Source organism: Zalophus californianus, chromosome 17, assembly GCF_009762305.2.
Source record: "Zalophus californianus isolate mZalCal1 chromosome 17, mZalCal1.pri.v2, whole genome shotgun sequence".
Taxonomy (NCBI): domain Eukaryota; kingdom Metazoa; phylum Chordata; class Mammalia; order Carnivora; family Otariidae; genus Zalophus; species Zalophus californianus.
In genome coordinates this window covers 60,093,303-60,115,104 of record NC_045611.1, presented here as the reverse complement: position 1 = coordinate 60,115,104, position 21,802 = coordinate 60,093,303, and the positions used below count along the sequence as shown (strand labels likewise).

The following is a 21,802-nucleotide window of genomic DNA, read 5'->3' as shown; positions in this document are numbered from 1 at the left end:
AGTTTCTCTCTTCTCTTTGACGCCTGAACCTTTGGCCTGATGCCAGGCCTCTGCTACACACACACACAGCCAATAAGCACATGAAAAGTTGCTCAACATCATCGGTTGTTAAAGAAATGCAAATCAAAACTGCAGTGAGATACCACTTCACACCCACTAGAGTATCTATGGGAAAACAGAAATAGTAAGTGTTGATAAGGAAGTAGAAAAATTGGAATACTCACACACTGCTGTGGAAATATAAAATGGTGCTGCCAATCTGGAAAACAGTTTGGCAATTCCATTTCTATTTATCTACCCAAAAGAAATGAAGACATACTTACACAAAAACCTGTACTTGAATATTCATAGCAACATTTTTCATAACACCCCAAAAGTGGAAACAAGACAAATGCCCAGGGGCGCCTGGGTGGCTCAGTCATTAAGTGTCTGCCTTCGGCTCAGGTCATGATCCCAGGGTCCTGGGATCGAGCCCTGCATCAGGCTCTCTGCTCCACGGAAGCCTGCTTCTTCCTCTCACCCACTCCCCCTGCTTGTGTTTCCTTTCTCGCTGTGTCTCTCTCTGTCAAATAAATAAATAAAATCTTAAAAAAAAAAAAAAGACAAATGCCCAATCAACTGATGAATGAATAAACAAACTGTGGTATATCTACACAATAGAATATTATTTGGCCATAAAAAGGAATGAAGTCCTGATATGTGCTACAACAAAGATGAACCTCAAAAAATATATTACGCTAAGTGAAAGCCATTCACAGAAAAACACATACTGTGTGATTCCATTTATATGAAATGTCTAAATAAGCAAATATACATAGTCAGACACTTAACTGACTGAGCCACCAAGGCACACAAGTTCCCTGACTTTTTAAGCCTGCCTGGGGTTTCTACCCTGTGTGGTCGTCACCTCTCCCACCATTGTGGGGGGGAGGGTGGGGGATCGGGGAGAAGAACCAGTTACAGAAGGCAGCAGTGGTTTCCAACCCCAACACATGATACTGGCTGAGCACTGTGGTTCAAAACCCCTCAAGTCTAGGGTCACAGTTCTCTCTCTAAACATGCCTCCAAGTTCTCTTCTTGACAGGAAGCATAATTTTTGGACCAGGGACACATCTACAAACAACACACAAGTTTTGCTGAACTGGTATCTTATTGAACTTTTGGGAAATTAGTTTCCAAAATTTTTAAAATCAAAAGACCCCAAAAAACAAAGGATATGAATACATATGTTCATTCAACCACTTCTCTCCCTTGGCAGCAAAAACAATGAAGGCCATGGTGTGCACAGATGCCAGGGGCCCTGGCCACATCCCAGGACTGCAGGGTCTTCATTTTGGGACCAGGGTAATGGCCATGAGATGAACATCCTGCTATCCCCAGTAAGGCAACAAAAGTCAGGGACCCCTCCCCACAGAAGCCAGTCCCTCTCTTCAGGAGCCCAGTTTTGTTCTCAATCCCTCCACACACAGTGATCAGAATGCCCAATATTAAAAGTGGCTTAAACAATAAAGCTTTTATTACCATACATTCCAGGGACGTGTGAGACAGTCAGTTCCAGGGGTGGGTAAATCCATAACAGGTACCATGTGTAGTGTCAACCGTGTCCATGGAAATGATTAACTTTCTCTGGAAGCCCCCAGTAGACACAGCTCAGCTACTCTTGACCAGAGCCTGGTCACAGACATACCTAAACCAGTTGGAGGGGGGGAACGAGGCCCATTCTGGGTTTACCACTCATAATTCTTTCCTGTACAGAGTGGGGACTAAGGAGGTCTGCTGTTCCAGAGCACGTTGAGATGACTGATGCACATCTTGAGCACCTGCCAGGTGGAGGAAGTAGGATGGCTTCTATCACAGAAACCAGCAGTGACTTAACACTGCCAACAACCTCGGCAGGTTGGAGTGCAACCTAGCTCCTGAAAGCTTCCTACACGCCTGCCACCCCAGGGCACATATTGGGGTATGCTAGGTTTAGCTCTCAAATGGCTACGCTCCTCAATCTCCTTTCTGGAGTGAGGGCTTTCATGTTGAACAAGGTGCCCAGCCCTGGCTACAGGCTTTCCAACATCCCGTCTTCTTATGGCCTTTCTCCAGTGTGGACTTTCTTGTGCTGAAGGAGGGTAGAACTGTGTTTGAAGGCTTTCCCACATTCTGTACATTCATAGGATCTCTCTTCAGTGTGGAACTGCTGGTGCCGATTGCGGTAGGACCTGGTGGTAAAGGTCTTCCCACACAGGCTGCACTCATAGGGCCGTTCTCCAGTGTGAACTTTCCAGTGCTGATACAGGCCAGAGCGGGTCACATAAGTTTTCCCACATTGCTTGCACTCATAAGGCCTTTCTCCAGTGTGAACTCTCTGGTGAAGAATGAAGCTATGGTTGTATTTAAAGAACTTCCCACATTCCCTGCACTCATAGGGCCTTTCTCCAATGTGAACTTTCCGGTGCCGAATGAGAGTAGACAGAACACTGAAGGCTTTCCCACATTCACTGCACTCATAAGGCCTTTCTCCAGTGTGAATTCTCTGGTGCAGAACAAGTGCATCTTTACGGTTGAAAGTTTTGCCACACTCATCACACTTGAAAGGTTTTATGCCCGTGTGAACCTTCTGGTGCTTCCTCAGTTTAGATGGATAACTGAAGACCTTTCCACACTCATTACACACATGGGATGTTTCTCCAGTGTGAATTTTTTGGTAATTAACATGGGTGGATTTGTCCTTGGGGGCATTTCCACCTTTCAGGCATCTAAAGGGTCTCTCTTTGGGGTGAGTTATCAGATGGTCGAGGAGTGCAAAAGCCTTCAGGAAGGCTTTCCCACAGTCACTGCACTTGAAGGCCTTCTGTGTGGTGTGGAGGCCCTGCTGCTGCTGGCAATTGGACCTGGGTTGGAAGGCCTCCCCAGGCTTGGTGCTCTTGTGTAGCTTCTCCTTGCTGTGGGTGGCCTGGTGCTGGAGGAGGCCTAAGGTGGTAGGGACGTCCTTTCCAGACTCCCCACACAGAAGGGGCTTCTCTGATAGGTAGACTTTGTAGCTCTTGATCTGCTCTGGAGAGGCTTCCTCATCCTCCAGTCTACATGGACAGCCTGAAACAGAGAAGAGCCAGTTACTGAGAGCTGGATCAGAGGGAGGAGGCACCTTCATCACAAACACATGTCAGACATACCAAAAAGGAGTCCACAGAATTGCCAGGAGGTTCCTAGGAAAAGTCTGGGTGAGAAAGGGCCGGCCCAGCAGAACGGGGCTCTGCAGGTCACAGAACAGCAAAGACCTCAGCGGGGGTGAGGACACAAGATGCGAGCAATGCAGGGAGGAGAGGTGGGATCTCCAAGTCACTGCCTGCAGGGGTTTCAGGCAGGGCCTCAGCCACTGGTGACAGGAAGCACTGTGAAGGGGGTGTGTCTGCTCAATGAAGACGCAACTGTAACAGAGTAGCTGCTGTTCAGGTAGTGTCTGCTCAATGAAGAGGCAGCTGTAACAGAGTAGCTGCTGTTCAGGTAGTGTCTGCTCAATGAAGAGGCAGCTGTAACAGAGTACCTGCTGTTCAGGTAGTGTCTGCTCAATGAAGAGGCAGCTGTAACAGAGTAGCTGCTGTTCAGGTAGTGTCTGCTCAATGAAGAGGCAGCTGTAACAGAGTAGCTGCTGTTCAGGTAGTGTCTGCTCAATGAAGAGGCAGCTGTAACAGAGTAGCTGCTGTTCAGGTAGTGTCTGCTCAATGAAGAGGCAGCTGTAACAGAGTAGCTGCTGTTCAGGTAGTGTCTGCTCAATGAAGAGGCAGCTGTAACAGAGTAGCTGCTGTTCAGGTAGTGTCTGCTCAATGAAGAGGCAGCTGTAACAGAGTAGCTGGTGTTCAGGTAGTGTCTGCTCAATGAAGAGGCAGCTGTAACAGAGTAGCTGCTGTTCAGGTAGTGTCTGCTCAATGAAGAGGCAGCTGTAACAGAGTAGCTGCTGTTCAGGTAGTGTCTGCTCAATGAAGAGGCAGCTGTAACAGAGTAGCTGCTGTTCAGGTAGTGTCTGCTCAATGAAGAGGCAGCTGTAACAGAGTAGCTGCTGTTCAGGTAGTGTCTGCTCAATGAAGAGGCAGCTGTAACAGAGTAGCTGCTGTTCAGGTAGTGTCTGCTCAATGAAGAGGCAGCTGTAACAGAGTAGCTGGTGTTCAGGTAGTGTCTGCTCAATGAAGAGGCAGCTGTAACAGAGTAGCTGGTGTTCAGGTATTATTTAAGGGCATGTACACATCTCAAGTCACCAGTGGACAGCTCTACACCAGCAGAGGCCAGGGACACATAGGTCCTGAGAGTCATGGTAGGGGTGGGAAGATGACACAGTGTGTTCAGAAGGGAGGGGAAATGTGGGAATGGTGTGTGGTCACTGGCCTCAGCACCAACACGCCAGTGCACACAGACACCCAGCGTGCTGTGGGCTCATCAGTGAAACCAAGTCATCGCCTAGCCCTACTCACCAGGACCAGGACCCCTCCTGGCCTCTGCTCTGCTGCCCAGTGTCAAGTCCACCATGTTGGGCATCCAGAGGTCTTCTTCACTCTCCAGTTGGGCAACCACATGGGACCCTGAAGGTGCAACTCCTAGGAGAGAGAAAGGTAATAAGAGGCCAGCCCAAGCCAAGGCTTGCCCACCTCCCCCCACCAGGAAGCTCATGTCATCATGCCAACCATGAAGGAAACGGAGTGTTAGAAAACAAACCTCCTCTGCACATTTAAAAACTTGTTAAGCAGGTAGACCCCATGTTGTGTTTCACTACAATTTATTTTGAAAGAAACTTACATGAAGGTAAACTGACATAAATGAAGTAAAAAGATAGACAAACAATAATAGTTGGAGATTTCAACTTCTAACTTTCAAGAATGGACAGAACCACTCGGCAGAAAACAAACAAGCACACAGCCCTTGACTAACACTAGAAACCAACTAGACTTAACAGACATCTATATAGCCTGCCACATAACAACAGCAGAATATGTATTCTCACGTTCTCACGTGCACATGGAACATTCCCCAGAACAGACCATTTGCTAGGACATAAAAGAGGTCTCAATATATTTCAGAGGACTGAAATAACACAAAGTATATTCTCTGACCACAAAGGAATTAAAATAGAAATCAACAACAGAAAGAAATTTGGGAAACTCACAAATTTACGGAATTTAAGTAAAACACTTCTAAATAACCACAAAGAAAACTACAAAGAACTTTGAGATGAATGAAAATGAAAACACAACATACCAAAAGTAATGGGACATAGCAGTTCTTGGAGGGAAAATCAGAGCTAAAATTCCAAGCTGTTTTACTCATAACACTTCTTCTCCTTCTTCTTTTTTTTTTTTTTTTTAAGATTTTGTTTATTTATTTGAGAGAGAGAACAAAAGCAGGGGGAAAGGGAGAGGGAGAAGCAGACTCCATGCTGAGCAGGGAGTCTGACATGGAGCTCAATCCCAGGACCCTGGGATCATGACCTCAACCAAAGGCAGACGCTTAACTGACTAGCCACCCAGGCGCCCCTACTCATAACACCAAATGTGGGTAAGGTGTAGGGCGGATGTTCCACACCACTTCAACTCTCAGACACCAACATGGCATCCAAGGATTCAATTAAATTCTGATACTGACTACCTGGAATCAGCATCAGATCCCACAGGTTAAGGGCTCAGTCTCACAAGACTGCCCCTACTTCAGACAACAGTTGGATGTCCCAGACTCCCATTCTTCTGACCAACTAGCTATAAATCAGGGATTCCCACAATTATTGATCCCTTCTCAAGCTCAATAATTTCCTATAATGGCTCACAGAACTGAGGAAAAGAGTTTACTTAGTATTACCAGATTATTATAAAGTATACAACTCAGGAACAGCCCAATGGAAGAGATGCAAAGGGCAAAATATACCAGGGGAGGAGATGGGAGTGGGGGATGAGGAAGCAGAGGGTAAGAGGGCATCCATGCCCTCCAGTGGCACTTTCCCAGCAACCTAGACGCTCTCTGAACCCTGTTATTTAGGAGTTTCTATGGAGATTTCATTATGATGTATAATTAGTTAAATCATTGGCCACTGGTGATTGCTTCAGTCTCCAGCCCCTCTACTCTCCCCAGAGGCTGGGGAGACTGGGGGACTGGAAGGATGGGGGTGGGGGTAGCTCAAAATCCAACCTTCCTATCATACCCTGGTGTTTCTGGTGGCCACTTCCTATCCTGAAGCTATCTAGGAGCTCCCACCCACCAGTCATTCCATTAGCACACAAAAGACACTCTTACCACTTCAGAGATTCCAAATGTTTTAGGACCTGTGCTAGGAATTGGGGATAAAGACAAAATATTTATTTCTTATTATGTCACAACACCCATATTTAAAATATCTCAAACCAATAGCCTAACTTTAGGCCTCAAGAAACAGGAAAAAGAAAAGCGACTGAACTCAAAGCTAGCAGAATGAAGGAAATGATAACGAGCAGAGATAAATGAAATAGAGATTAGAAAAAGAGAATCAATAAAACCAAAATTAGGATCTTTGAAAAGATCAACAAAATTGAAAAACTGCTACCTAGACTGACAAGAAAAAAATAGAAGAATCAATTTATTAAAAACAGGAATGAAAAAGGAGACATCACTAACTAAGAGAAAGGACTGTAAGGAAATACTATGAACAACTGTACATATGCCCACAAATTAGGTAACTTAGATAAAATGGACAAATTACAGGGAACTTTCCAGAATGCTCGGTGAGATGCAGAGGAGCGGTGGCTGCCCGAGCTATGCCCAGCAACGTGCTCCTTCCCACTCCCCCACACCGGCCTTGGCCGTCTCACTGGCTGTAGAAAATGGTGAAAGAAACCACTTACTATGATGTTTTGGGGGTCAAACCCAATGCCACCCAAGAGGAATTGAAAAAGGCCTACAGGAAACTGGCCTTGAAGTACCACCCTGATAAGAATCCAAATGAAGGAGAGAAGTTTAAACAGATTTCTCAAGCTTACGAAGTACTCTCTGATGCAAAGAAAAGGGAATTATATGACAAAGGAGGAGAACAGGCAATTAAAGAAGGTGGAGCTGGTGGTGGCTTTGGCTCCCCCATGGGCATCTTTGATATGTTTTTTGGAGGAGGAGGAAGGATGCAGAGATAAAGGAGAGGTAAAAATGTTATGCATCAGCTCTCAGTAACCTTAGAAGATTTATATAATGGTGCAACAAGAAAACTAGCTTTGCAAAAGAAAGTGATTTGCAATAAATGTGAAGGCCAAGGTGATAAGTAAGGAGCAGTCGAATGTTGTCCCAATTGCTGAGGTACTGGAATGCAAATAAGAATTCATCAGATAGGACCTGGAATGGTTCAGCAAATTCAACCTGTGTGCATGGAGTGCCAGGGCCATGGGGAACGGATCAGTCCCAAATCAAGAGAAGAAGATTCTTTCTTTTTTTTTTTTTTAAGATTTTATTTATTTATTTATTTATTTGAGAGAAAGAATGAGAGAGAGAGAGAGAGCACATGGAGAGGGGGGAGGGTCAGAGGGAGAAGCAAACTCCCTGCCGAGCAGGGAGCCCGATGTGGGACTTGATCCCAGGACTCCAGGATCATGACCTGAGCCGAAGGCAGTCGCTTAACCAACTGAGCCACCCAGGCGCCCTCAAGAGAAGAAGATTCTAGAAGTTCATATTGACAAAGGCATGAAGGATGGCCAGAAGGTAACATTCCATGGAGAAGGAGACCAAGAACCAGGACTGGAACCAGGAGATATCATTATTTTATATCAGAAGGACCACGCTGCTTTTACTCGGCAAGGAAAAGACCTTTTCATGTGTATGGACATATAGCTGGTTGAAGCAGTGTGTGGCTTTCAAAAGCCAGTATCTACTCTTTTTTTTTTTTTAAGATTTTATTTATTTATTTATTTGACAGAGAGACACAGTGAGAAAGGGAACACAAGCAGGGGGAGCGGGAGAGGGAGAAGCAGGCTTCCCGCTGAGCAGGGAACCTGATGTGGGGCTCTATCCCAGGACTCTGGGATCATGACCTGAGCCAAAGGCAGATGCTTAACAGACTGAGCCACCCAGGCGCCCCGCCAATATCTACTCTTGACAACCGAACCATCGTCATCACCTCTCTCCCAGGTCAAATTGTCAAGCATGAAGATATCAAGTGTGTGCTACATGAAGGCATGCCAATTTATAGTAGACCATATGAGAAGGGTAGCCTAATCACCGAATTTAAGGTAAACTTTCCTGAGAATGGCTTTCTCTCTCCTGATAAACTCTCTTTGCTGGAAAAACTGCTACCTGAGAGGAAGGAAGTAGAAGAGATTGATGAAACAGACCAGGTAGAACTGGTGGACTTTGATCCAAATCAGGAAAGATGGCGCCATTACAATGGGGAAGCCTATGAGGATGATGAACATCATCCCGGGGTGGTGTTCAGTGTCAGACCTCTTAATAAAGCCAGTGAATAACACTGCTGGCATTTTATATGCAGTAGTGAATGACTGAAAGACTATAATCATAGCTCACTACTTGCTATTGTTTTTGTTTTCATATTCAACTACAGTAGTGTTTTAAAAGTTAACAATAAACTCAAATATAAAAGCTCAAAAAAAAAGGACAAATTACTAAAAAGACACAAACTATCAAAATTGACTCTCAAGAAGAAATAGAAAGTCTAATTATACTTAAAAACAAACAAAACAAAAAAACTTCCCACCACAGGAGTGAAAAAAACAAACAAAAAGATTCTTCACTGATGAATATTAACACTGAAATAAGAATTAGCACATGGGGTGCCTGGGTGGCTCAGTTGTTAAGCGTCTGCCTTCGGCTCAGGTCGTGATCCCAGGCTCCTGGGATCAAGCCCCGCATCGGGCTCCCTGCTCAGCGGGAGGCCTGCTTCTCCCTCTCTCACTCCCCCTGCTTGTGTTCTCTCTCTCTCACTGTGTTTCTGTTAAATAAATAAATAAATAATCTTAAAAAAAAAAAAAAAGAATTAGCACAAATACTTCACACACTCTTCCAGAAAACAGAAGAAAAGGGAACATTTCCCAACTCATCCATTGAGGCCAAAATTACCCTCATGCTCAACCCAAATATAGACATTATGAGAAAACTATACATTGATAACTCTTATGAATATAGATGCAAAACTCAACAAAATACTAGTAAACCAAATCCAGAAATACATAAAAGGTTTATAAACTATGACAGAGTGGAATTTGTCTTAGTAATGCAAGATTGAACATATGAAAACCAATTAAGGTAATATACCATGTTAACAGAATAGAGGATAAAAATCACATGACCATTTCAATAGATACGGGAAAGCACTAGACAAAATCTAATGATCTTTCATGATTAATGCACTCAACAAACTAAGAAAAGAAGGGAATTTCCTCACCTATAAAGGGCAACTGCAAAAATTCTACAGCTAACATCATACTTACTACTGAAAGACTAAATGCTTTTCTCGTAAGACTGGGAAGAAGACAAGGAAGTCTACTCTCACCAATTCTATTCAGTAAGTACTGAAGGTTCTAGCCAGGCCAGTTAAGCAAAGGAAGAGGTAAAAATATCTGTATTTGCAGATGACATGATGTCATGAATATGGAAAGTATCAAGGAGTCCACAAAAAAACAAAACAAAACTATTAGAACTATTCATCCCAAAGCTACAGAATACACATTCTTCTCTAGTGCACATGGAACATTCTCCAGAATAGATCACATCCTGGGTCACAAATCAAGTCTCAACCGGTAAAAAGATTGGGATCATTCCCTGTATATTTTCAGATCACAATGCTTTGAAACTCAAACTCAATCACAAGAGGAAAGTTGGAAAGAACTCAAATACATGGAGGCTAAAGAGCATCCTACTAAAGAATGAATGGGTCAACCAGGAAATTAAAGAAGAATTTTAAAAATTCATGGAAACAGATGAAAATGAAAACACAACTGTTCAAAATCTTTGGGATGCAGCAAAGGTGGTCCTAAGAGGGAAGTATATAGCAAGCCTTTCTCAAGAAATAAAAAAGATCTCAAATACACAACCTAACCCTACACCTAAAGGAGCTGGAGAAAGAAAAGCAAATAAAGCCTAAACCCAGCAGGAGAAGAGAAATAAAAAAGATCAGAGCAGAAATCAATGAAACAGAAACCAAAAGAACAGAACAGATCAACAAAACTAGGAGCTGGTTCTTTGAAAGAATTAATAAGATTGATAAACTCCTGGCCAGACTTATCAAAAATAAAAGAGAAAGGACCCAAATAAATAAAATCATGAATGAAAGAGATCAAAACCAACACCAAAGAAATACAAACAATTATAAGAACATATTATGAGCAACTATATGCCAACAAATTAGACAATCTGGAAGAAATGGATGCATTCCTAGAGACATATAAGCTACCAAAACTGAACCAGGAAGAAATAGAAAACCTGAACAAACCCATAACTAGCAGGGAAATTGAAGCAGTAATCAAAAATCTCCCAAAAGGGGCGCCTGGGTGGCTCAGATGGTTAGGCGTCTGCCTTCAGCTCAGGTCCTGGGATCGAGCCCCACATCGGGCTCCTAACTCAGCGGGGAGCCTGCTTCTCCCTCTCCCTCTGCTTCTCCTCCTGCTCATGCTCTCTCTCTCTCTCTCTCTCTGTGTGTCTCACATGAATAAATAAAATCTTAAAAAAAAAAATCTCCCAACAAACAAGAGCTCAGGGCCAGACGACTTCCCAAGGGAATTCTACCAAACATTTAAAGAATTAATACCTATTCTTCTGAAATTGTTTCAAAAAATAGAAATGAAAGGAAATCTTCCAAACTCATTTTATGAGGCCAGCATTACCTTGATCCCAAAACCAGACAAAGACCCCACCAAAAGGAGAGTTACAGACCAATATCCCTGATGAACATGGATGCAAAAATTCTCACCAAAATACTAGCCAATAGGATCCAACAGTACATTAAAAGGATTATTCACCACAAGCAAGTGGGATTTATTCCTGGGTGCAAGGCTGGTTCAACATTAGCAAATCAAGCAATGATATACACTACATTAATAAAAGAAAGAACAAGAACCATATGATCCTCTCAATAGATGCAGTAAAAGCATTTGACAAAATACAGCATACTTTCTTGATTAAAACTCTTCACAGTGTAGCAATAAAGGGTACATACCTCAGTATCATAAAAGCCATCTATGAAAAACCCACAGCAAAGATCATTCTCAATGGGGAAAAACTGAGAGCTTTCCCCCTATGGTCAGGAACACGGCAGGGATGTCTACTATCACCATTGCTATTCAACATAGTATTAGAAGGCCTAGCCTCAGCAACTAGACAACAAAAAGAAATAAAAGGCATCTGAGTCAACAAAGAAGTCAAACTCTCACTCTTTGCAGATGATATGATACTTTATGTGGAAAACCCAAAAGACTCCACCCCCAAATTGCTAGAACTCATACAGGAATTCAATAAAGTGGCAGGATATAAAATCAATGCACAGAAATCAGTTGCATTTCTATACACCACCACCAAGACAGAAGAAAGAGAAATTAAGGAGTCGATCCCATTTACAATTGCACCCAAAACCATAAGATACCTAGGAATAAGTCTAACCAAAGAGGCAAAGAATCTGTACTCAAAAAACTATAGAATACTCATGAAAGAAATTGAGGAAGACACAAAGAAATGGAAAAGCATTCCATGCTCATGGATTAGAAGAACAAATATTGTGAAAATGAAAATGTCTATGCTACCTAGAGCAATCTACACATTCAATGCAATCCCTATCAAAATACCATTAACTTTTTTTCACAGAAATGAAACAAATAATCCTAAAATTTGTATGGAACCAGAAAAGACCCCAAATAGCCAGAGGAATACTGAAAAAGAAAACCAAAGCTGGTGGCATCACAATTCCGGATTTCCAGCTCTATTACAAAGCTGTAATCATCAAGACAGTATGGTACTGGCACAAAAACAGGCACATAGATCAATGGAACAGAATAGAGAGCCCAGAAATGGACCCTCAACTCTATGGTCAACTAATCTTCAACAAAGCAGTAAAGAATATCCAATGGAAAAAAGAGTTTCTTCAACAAATGGTGTTGGGAAAATTGGACAGCCACATGCGGAAGAACGAAACTGGACCATTTCCTTACACCACACACAAAAATAGACTCAAAATTGATGAAAGACCTAAATGTGAGACAGGAATCCATCAAAATCCTTGAGGAGAACACAGGCAGCAACCTCTTCGACCTCGGGTGCGTGACTTCTTCCTGGACACATCGCCAAAGGCAAGGGAAGCAAGGGCAAAAACGAACTATTGGGACTTCATCAAGATAAAAAGCTTTTGCACAGCAAAGGCAACAGTCAACAAAACCAAAAGACAACCGACAGAATGGGAGAAGATATTTGCAAATGACATATCAGAAAAAGGGCTAGTACACAAAATCTATAAATAACTTACCAAACTCAACACCCAAGGAAAAAATAATGCAAACAAGTAATGGGCAGAAGACATGAACAGACATTTCTCCAAAGAAGACATCAAAATGGACAACAGACATAGTGCTCAACATCACTCGGCATCAGGGAAATACAAATCAAAACCACAATGAGATACCACCTCACACCAGTCAGAATGGCTAAAAGTAACAAGTCAGGAAACGACAGATGTTGGCGGGGATGCGGAGAAAGGAGAACCCTCCTATGCTGTTGGTGGGAATGCAAGCTGGTGCAGCCACTCTGGAAAACAGTATCGAGGTTCCTCAAAAAGTTGAAAATAGAGCTACCCTATGACCCACCAATTGCACTACTGGGTATTTACACCAGTAATACAAATGTAGGGATCTGAAGGGTCACCTGCACCCCAATGTTTGTAGCAGCAATGTCCACAATAGTCAAACTATGGAAAGAGTCCAGATGTCCATCGACAGATGAATGGATAAAGAAGATGTGGTCTATATATACAATGGAATATTATGCAGCCATCAACAAAATGAAATCTTACCATTTGCAACGATGTGGATGGAACTAGAGGGTATTATGCTAAGCAAAATAAGTTAATCAGAGAAAGACAATTATCATACAATCTCATTGATATGTGGAATTTGAGAAACAAGGCAGAGGATCATAGGGGAGAGAGGAAAAAATGAAACAAGACAAAACCAGAGAGGGAAACAAACCATAAGAGACTCTTAATCTCAGCAAACAAACTGAGGGTTGCTGGAGTAGAGGGGGGTGGGAGGGATGGACATTGGGGAGGGTATGTGTTGTGGTGAGCGCTGTGTATTGTGTAAGACTGTTGAATCACAGACCTGTACTCCTGAAACAAATAATACATTATATGTTAATAATTAAAAAATGAAATCTGACTTTGAAAAAACTATTAGAACTAATAAATGAGTTTGTCAAGGCTATAGGACACAAAAATCAGTATACAAAAATCTGTATTTTTATATACCAGCACTGAAAAATCTAAAATGAAATTAAGCCAACAATTCCACTTAAAATTGCATCAGAAGGAATAATATACCTAGGAATAAATTTAGGCTCGTAAGCTGAAAACTACAAAACACTCTTGAAAAAAGTTAAAGAAGACTGAATAAATGGAACGATATCTCATGTTCATGAATTGGAAGATATTAAGATAACAATACTCCCCAAATTGATCTACTAATTCGAATTCATGGCTCAAGTTTGGCCCAGGGAGAGCCCTATAAAAATCTCCTTTGAAGGAAGGCAACACCGAGTACAGAGGGGCCATGACTTCAGCAGAGTCACAGAGACAGGGAGGGTTGAGTGGAATTTGTTGGGCAGACTGTAAATACCTGCATCCCAAGCCCTACTCCAGGAGGCTATAGGGCAACAGCTGTTGAGGCTGCTAACAAGGCTGCTAAGAAGGAGGCAGAGGAAGCACACACAGCCCAGGGCCAGTACCCATAGCACCAACCACAGGGAACTTGGGAAGAAAACAGCCTCTGTGGTGTGGCTTTAGGATGCACACACCTTCCTATGGGGAAAAGGCAGAGGTGGTCAGTCTGCCGGGGAAGAGTGTGAGAGACTTACCCAGTGAGCCAATAAGTGCAAAGTTCTCTAGCATCACATCACGGTACAGGCTCCTCTGGGTCAGATTAAGGAGCCCCCACTCCTCCCGGGAGAAATACACAGCCACATCCTCAAAGGTCACCAAGCCCTGTAATGATTGATTCAACTGAGCCTTAGGGGTCAATAGTGGGCGGAAGAGCCAACCAAAACATGGACAAAGGAACACATCCATGCCCTTGATCAGTGTCTCGGGGTCCTGCCACATGTCTCACTGACATCCTCTTTCCCTCTGAACCCTAAACCCCCATTCCCACCCGAGGCAAACCCTCTACCTCCCTCCTCTTAAGACCCTTATCTCAGAGGACTGCCAGGGCCCCAGTTCCACTGGTGCCTCTCCTCAGTTACTCCTGGACTCTGCATCCTGCCCACAGCAACAGCAGGCTGGTGACCAGACAGGTACCACCTGTGTTCCAGCCAGACAACAGGCCCCACCCTACCTCCTATCAGCCAATTCCCTCTACGTCTCAGAGATCACCTCCCAGAGGCAACCACCCTTCTCTCTTAGGTCCCAGGACTTGGTCCCAGACCGTCCGGTTTGCCCTCCTGCCTGACATGCACGTAAGTCTTTGTACCACAGCACGTTACAGCTCCACACCCCCCGCACAATCTCACCGTTCACCCCATGGGCAACTCACTGGAATCCCTCGCATGCTCGTTCTGCACGTGGTGCCTCCAGAGTGACACCACTGAGAGCAACCACAATCCCATCCCGCCCCAGTCGAAGCCCACTCCTTCCTGGTTCATTGCGAAGAGCATCCCCTCCGCTCTGTACTGAAGACCTCCCCACCCGCACCCGTTCCTGGCTTCAGCCCTCAGCTGGCCAAACCCCACACGGACCTCCGAGACCCCCGGCCCTCTTCCACCTCTGCTTCACCCGCCACAGCCTTCCCCGCTTCTCCTGAGCTCATTCAGAACCCAGACCCACTGGGTGGGGCCCGGGGTTGTCAAAGCCTGGGGCCCCTTCCACTCACCGGCGCCTCCTCGGCCAAAGGAAGCTGTGGGCGGAGCATGGCCGCGGCAGGCGCCGAATTTCGGCCTCTTCGGCTGAACTCCGTAGCTGCCACGCCGCTTTGGGCGCAGGAACCTCCGGCCGGCCGTGGAACCTTCGAAGCTAGGACGAAAATGTGCCCAGGGACCAGGAAGCCCCTGTGGGAGGCCCACACCCTCCGGCGCCCGTCCCGCCGGGGGCAACGCCGCGTCTCAGGAAGAGGGGTCGGTCCCGGGAGTCACAGCGCGTGCACAGCGCGACGGGGGTCCCGCCCCAGTCCTCCGCCGAGCGGATTTCCTCTAAAGGAAATCGGCCCGCCGCGCAGCTCTGGAGATAGCCGTCCCGACCCCGGCGGCAGAAGGAGCACCTCGAGGGCAACGCCGGAAGTCCGGCCGCCTCAGCTGCCTCCGTCAACTTAGCCTCCGCGTCCCTTTAGGACCTCATTTCCCAGCTCCCCCCGCGGTGCCGCTTGCTCGTTGCCAAGGCGACGGGGGGCGCGGCCGGGCGCTCGTGCCGAGGGAACCAATGGCGGCCCGAGACAGGAGCGCTCTGGGGAGCCGCGCGGATGGAGGCGGGACTTCCGGCGCCGGACTCCTCCCTCGGAGCCACACCCGGGGGACGGACCGCGTCGCTGCGTGTGCTCGGAGGCTGAGAGGCCCGGAGGAGCCGAGGAGCCGGGGGTAGGGCGGGTGTGCGAGTGAGCGCCACGCTGTGTACGCGCCGTGAGCGCGGCCGGTGTTCCGAGCCCTGGTGTCCCAGGCCGTAGAGAGGTGACATCTTCGGCGTCGCCTCCGTCAAAGCCCGTCGTGCCCGCGACCGCGCGTGAGTCATCCCGCTGGACGCTGTGCCAGCTTCACAGAGCAGGTGACAGAGCTCAGGAAGACTCTCCAGGGGCGTCTGGTGGCTCAGTCGCTGAAGCGTCTGCCTTCCGCTCGGGTGGTGACCCCGAGGTCGTGGGATCGAGCCCCCCATCCGGTTCCCTGCTCAGTGGAGAGTCGGCTTCTCCCTCGCCCTCTGCCACCCCGTCTCCCCTCCTCCCCCCGCCCGCCCCGCTTGTGCTCTCTGGCTCTCTAGCTCTCTGTCAAATAAATAATATCTTTTAAAAAGAAAAGAAGGGGCGCCTGGGTGGCTCGGTCGTTGAGCGTCTGCCTTCGGCTCAGGTCATGGTCCCAGGGTCCTGGGATCGAGCCCCGCATCGGGCTCCCTGCTCGGCGGGAAGCCTGCTTCTCCCTCTCCCACTCCCCCTGCTTGTGTTCCCTCTCGCGCTGTGTCTCTCTCTGTCAAATAAATACATAAATAAAATCTTTAGAAAATAAGAAACGACTCTCCAGCCTGAGTTCAGTGAGCAGCTGGGGACCAGCAGCCAAGGGACCTTGTCATGAGTCGGGGGATGTCGGGGAAGATAAGCAGTTGGCTTTTCGAAGTGTTGCGTCTTCAGTGCCTGGGCTGCTGGGCTCAGGCAGATCTCAGGTGCTGGGGATGGGTCTGGCACATGTTCAGAGGACAGTAGGCTGGTAGCCTGCCCCCTGTCAAGCCATGGTGCCAACTCAAGTAGGGGGCCTCGTGGAGGAGGGTGAGCGTGTTGTTGAGGATGTCAGGGGGAAAGGTCCTGGGCACATCCAGATAGGAGGCTGGCAGGAGAGGAACTCAGCCCCTGGATGTCTTGCACTGATGTCAGATGCGCTCATCCTGGAGGATGTGCTACTGAGTCTCCTGCGAAGAACAGAGCACTTAGGCGAGTCCCAGAGAAGCCTACCCCAGCGTGATGCTTCAGAACTTTGCCCTGGTGGCTTCTCTGGGTCAGGCCACTGGCTTCCTCACTCCCACAACTAGAAAACTTTGCTCTGCTCCTGCCATGTTCCCCTTGAAAACTGCTATTGGTCCTGGAGCTTGGGCCCAGGCCATGCTACCTCCTCTCCCAGGCTGCTGTGAGCAACCCCCACACATTCTACCAAGGGGCCATGAGCAGCTGAGATCAGCAATCAGAAGCCTGTAAATCTTTGCAGCAGGTTATGTCCAGCTCAGTCCCTTTGTGTAAGATCCCCAGCTTTCATGCACTGACGTGGTCATTGTTTGTGGGGCCACTGGGCCCTTTCTTGGAGACCTTCCCTGGACATTCAGGTTGTGAACATCATTGTTGTTCATGTACAGATGATCCTCAGCGGCTATAGTCTCTTAAGGGGGGTTGACCTCTCCTGGGGTGGATTCTCACAAACCTCATCAGCCCCCATGGCTCTAGGGGCTTCCACATTCCCTGTGGTTACCCTACTAGAATTGGTGAGGAGACCAGCCCTAGTGACTGCCTGAGGTGGGCTATTCTCACACCTGGTGTCTGACCCATGTTGTCTCAGATCCTTGAGCTTCCCTGACCCTCTACTGTTTTTCATCTTTTTTTTTTTTTAAGATTTTATTTGACAGAGCGAGACACAGCGAGAGAAGGAACACAAGCTGGGGGAGTGGGAGAGGGAGAAGCAGGCTTCCCGCAGGGAGCCCGACATGGGGCTCAATCCCAGGACCCTGAGATCATGACCTGAGTCGAAGGCATACACTTAACCAACCAGGTGCGCCTAAAATACTTTTTATTTTTAAGTAGTTTGAAAGAAGTTGCAAAAGAGTTCCCATGTACCCTTCATCCAGCGTCCCTCAATGATAATGTTCTACATAACCACAGTACATTGTCAAAACCAGGAAAATATACTAATACAATACTTTTAACTCAACTACAGACCTTATTCAGATAACACCAATTTTTTTTAAAGACTTTATTTGAGAGAGAGAGAGAACGAGAGAGAGAGAGAGCACATGAGAGGGGGGAGGGTCAAGGGAGAAGCAGACTCCCCGTCGAGCAGGGAGCCCGATGCGGGACTCGATCCAGGGACTCCAGGATCATGACCTGAGCTGAAGGCAGTCGCTTAACCAACTGAGCCACCCAGGCGCCCCGATAACACCAATTTTCACATATACTCTATGTAGTTCTGTGAAATTTTATGTTTTTTTATTTTTTTTAAGATTTTATTTATTTATTTGAGAGAGAATGAGAGAGAGCACGAGAGGGAAGAGGGTCAGAGGGAGAAGCAGACTCCCCGCTGAGCAGGGAGCCCGATGCGGGACTTGATCCTGGGACTCCAGGATCATGACCTGAGCCGAAGGCAGTCGCTTAACCAACTGAGCCACCCGGGCGCCCATAGTTCTGTGAAATTTTATCACATGTGTAGATTCATGTTACCACCACCACCACCACCACAGTCCGATACAGAGCTATTCCATTTCACAAGGGAACTTCTAACTAACCCTTAGGTCATACCCTCTCCCAATCCTGACCACCACTGATCTGTCCTCCATCACCATAATGTGCCAGTTCACAAATGTCACATAAAGGAAATCCTATAGCATGGATGGGCTACACTGTGGGCTTTTATCACTCAGCATAACGCATTTGAGATCCATCCAAGGTGTGTGTATCAGTAGCTTGTTCCTTTTTATTGCTAAGTAGTATCGCATTATCCAGATATACCACAGTTTATCCATTTAACTATTGAGGGACATTTGGGCCATCTACATTGTTATTCTTACTATTATCATCATCATTGTTAGCTATCACAAATAACAGTGCCGTGAACATTCGTATTCAGTTTTCTATGAACATGTTTTCACTTTTGTATGGACATGAGTTTTCATTGTTGTGTGTGTCAAGGAGGTAATAATTGCCCAAGAATGCAATTGTAGAGTTGTACAGTAAGTGTATGCTAAACTACCAAATTGTTTTCCAGAGCAGCTGCACCATCTTACATTCCCACCAGTAATAGCTACTGAACATGTTTTCATGCATATATTTGCTATCCATATATCTGCTTTAGTGAAATAGCTGCTCAAGTTTTTACCCATTTTCCAACTGGACTTTCTTGGTAACTTTATTAATGTGTAACATATATAACAAAATGCACTCATTTTAAGTGCAAAATTAGATGAGTTTGGACAAATAAATAAACCCATGTATTGAATTTGAGATACTCTCTGTAGTCATTTCCTTAAGCCAATATAGTTATGTCCACCCACCTCCATTGTGCTGCTAATGGCAAGTATATTTCTGTTTGTTATAGGCCAAACAGTACAGTTATGTATATGGTTTTATACAGTTGCTTTTATAATAAGTTTAAAAAAGAAATAGCATTTATACTTTCTTATACATAATTACTGGTGCTTTTTGTTTTTTCATGTGGATTCACATCATTGTCTGGGATCACATACTTTCAGCCTTTAGTACTTCTTGGGTTGGTTGACACTGGACAAGGAGATAACTCCAAGTCCCTGCTCATCAGGAGCAGGGAAGAGAGAGTGGGAACATCCAGATCACTGAGATGCAAGCCTCAGTTGGGACTCTGTCCATTCTTTAACAAGCACATGATGTTTTCTGCTTATCAAAGAATGCTTATTAGTATATTTGCTGATTATAAATGTAATCATTTTCAGTGCCAACATTTTTTAATGGAGATACCCTAATTATTTCCAGTAGTGCCCTACTGTTAGACACTTTTACTTCAAAACAGTGCAGCTCTTAAGTTCATTGTATGACTCTCCTTGAGCCTGCCATGTTTTAAATTTGAATAGGCACTGCCTAAAACTAGCCAGCTATACTCCGAGTAGCCCAGTATGAACTACACATGAAAATCACATGATTTTCCAATGACTGTCTCTAGTCTGGCTCATTTTTTAAATTTCTGACATTTATTTATCAATATCACTCTAGTTTTTATTAATAAACATTATTTTTAGAGCACTAAGTTTTAGGTTTATGGGAAATTGAGCTGATAGTAGAGAGTTCCCATATTCCTGGTCTCTCCCTACAGTTTCCCCTACTGTTAACATCTTTAGTGTGGTGGGCGCCTGGGTGGCTCAGTTGGTTAAGTGACTGCCTTTGGCTCAGGTCATGATCCCAGAGTCCTGGGATCGAGTCCCACATCAGGCTCCCAGCTCAGCGGGGAGCCTGCTTCTCCCTCTGACCTTCTCCACTCTCATGCTGTTTCTCTCTCTCTCTCTAATAAATAAATAAATAAAATCTTTAAAATTGAAAATATTTTTAAATAAAATTTTTAAAAAATCTTTAGTGTGGTATATTTGTTATAATTGATGAACCCATATTGATACATTATTATTAAATAAAATCTATAATTTACATTAGAGTTGTACCTAATATGGGTTTTGACAAATACGTAATGTCACATGTGTCAGTCATTACAGTATCACACAGAATAGTTTTGCTGCATGAAAAACCCCCTGTGCTTCACCTAGTCATCCCTCCCTCCCCCAAGTCCCCATCAACCACTATTTTACTCTAAGTTTTGCCTTTCCCAGAATGTCATAAAGCTGGAGTTGTACAGTGGGTGCCTTTTTCAGACTGACTTTTTCACTCAGCAATATGCATTTAAGATTCCCCCATGCCTTTTTGTGGCTTGCCAACTCAGTTTTTATTGCTGAATAATATTCCATTGTATGGATGTGCCACAGTTTCTTTATCCACTTACCTATTGAAGAACATCTGAGTTGATTCCTGTTCTGAGCAATTACAAACATTTGTGTGCCTTGCTGGATGACATGGCAGGACTATATTTAACTTTGCAAGAAACTATCAAACTCTTCCAAAGTGGCTGTACCATTTTGCATTCTCCCCAGCAGTGAATGAGAATTCTGGTTCCTCCTGCTGTATTTTGGATTTTAGCCATTCTAATACATATGTAATGATATTGTTTTAACTTGCAATTCCCTAATAGCATACAATCTTGAGCATATTTTCTTATGCTTATTTGCCACCTGTGTATCTTCTTTCCTGAGGTGTCCAGATTTTTTGCCCTTATAAAATCATGGTCGGCAGGGACACCTGGGTGGCTCAGATGGTTAAGCATCTGCCTTTAGCTTGGATCATGATCTCTGGGTCCTGGGATTGAGCTCCATGTCAGGCTCCTGGCTCAGCGGGAGGTCTGCTTCTCCCTCTGCGTCTCCCCCTGCTCATGCTTGCTCTCTCTCCCTCCTTCACTCTCTGTCTCTCTCTCAAATGAATAAATAAAATCTTAAAAAAAAAAAAAACATGGTAGGCAGAATTCTAAGATGACCCCAAGATTTTTCCATCGTAGGGCAACCCTCTGGGGTCCCCACCCCTCTTAAAAAAAAAAAAAAAAAAGATTTTTCCATCGTAATCCATGAGACTGGATGGATTTTTTTCCCCAGAACCTCCAGACAAGAACTCAGGCTAGCCGGCACCTTCATTCTAGTAGGAGCAGAGAACTTAGCCATGTTGTGCTAGAATGGTGACCTCAGTACTGTGAACTAATAAATGGATGTTTTGGTAATTGTAATTTGTTACACAGAAACAGAAAACTATTACAAGGTTGGACTTTTGGCAGTGGCTCCCTCACAAAGTCTTCTCTCTGACATGAGGCTGAATAAGGTGATAGCCATGGCTTAAAGGCTTTTGCACTTTATTGTACTCCTAAGGCCTTCAGTGTGAACTTTCTGGAGTGAAATAAGATTGGAGCTGCAGCTGAAGACTCTCCCCCTGCCTGGGTGGCTCAGTCAAGAGACAGCCTTCAGCTCAGGTCATGATCCCGGAGTCCCAGGATCGAGTCCCACATCGGGCTTCCTGCTCAGCAGGGAGTCTGCTTCTCCCTCTGACCCTCCCTACTCTCACACTCTCTCTCTCACTCTCTTTCTCTCGCTCAAATAAATAAA

General features: G+C 45.2%; 1 protein-coding gene and 1 pseudogene across 1 annotated transcript; one reads left to right on the top strand and one right to left on the bottom strand.

The window, feature by feature from the left end:
- Positions 1–623: 623 nt before the first annotated feature.
- On the bottom strand, positions 624–15,498 carry ZNF584 (zinc finger protein 584). The gene is made up of 4 exons (XM_027619711.2): positions 15,063–15,498; positions 14,053–14,179; positions 4,458–4,580; positions 624–3,084 (listed from the first exon to the last, which is right to left on the bottom strand). Exons 1-4 carry the CDS (start codon positions 15,099–15,101, stop codon positions 2,078–2,080), a joined length of 1,296 nt encoding a protein of 431 aa, XP_027475512.1. The 5' UTR covers positions 15,102–15,498; the 3' UTR covers positions 624–2,077.
- On the top strand, positions 6,528–8,607 carry LOC113936471 (annotated as a pseudogene).
- Positions 15,499–21,802: the final 6,304 nt, after the last annotated feature.

Coding starts and splice junctions, on each gene's coding strand:
- ZNF584 (XM_027619711.2), bottom strand. CDS start 15,101: ATGCTCCGCCCACAGCTTCCTTTGGCCGAGGAGGCGCCG. Junction 4,581..14,052: donor TGCACTTATTGGCTCACTGG/GTAAGTCTCTCA, acceptor TCTCTCTCCTAG/GAGTTGCACCTTCAGGGTCC. Junction 3,085..4,457: donor CAGGAGGGGTCCTGGTCCTG/GTGAGTAGGGCT, acceptor TCTCTGTTTCAG/GCTGTCCATGTAGACTGGAG.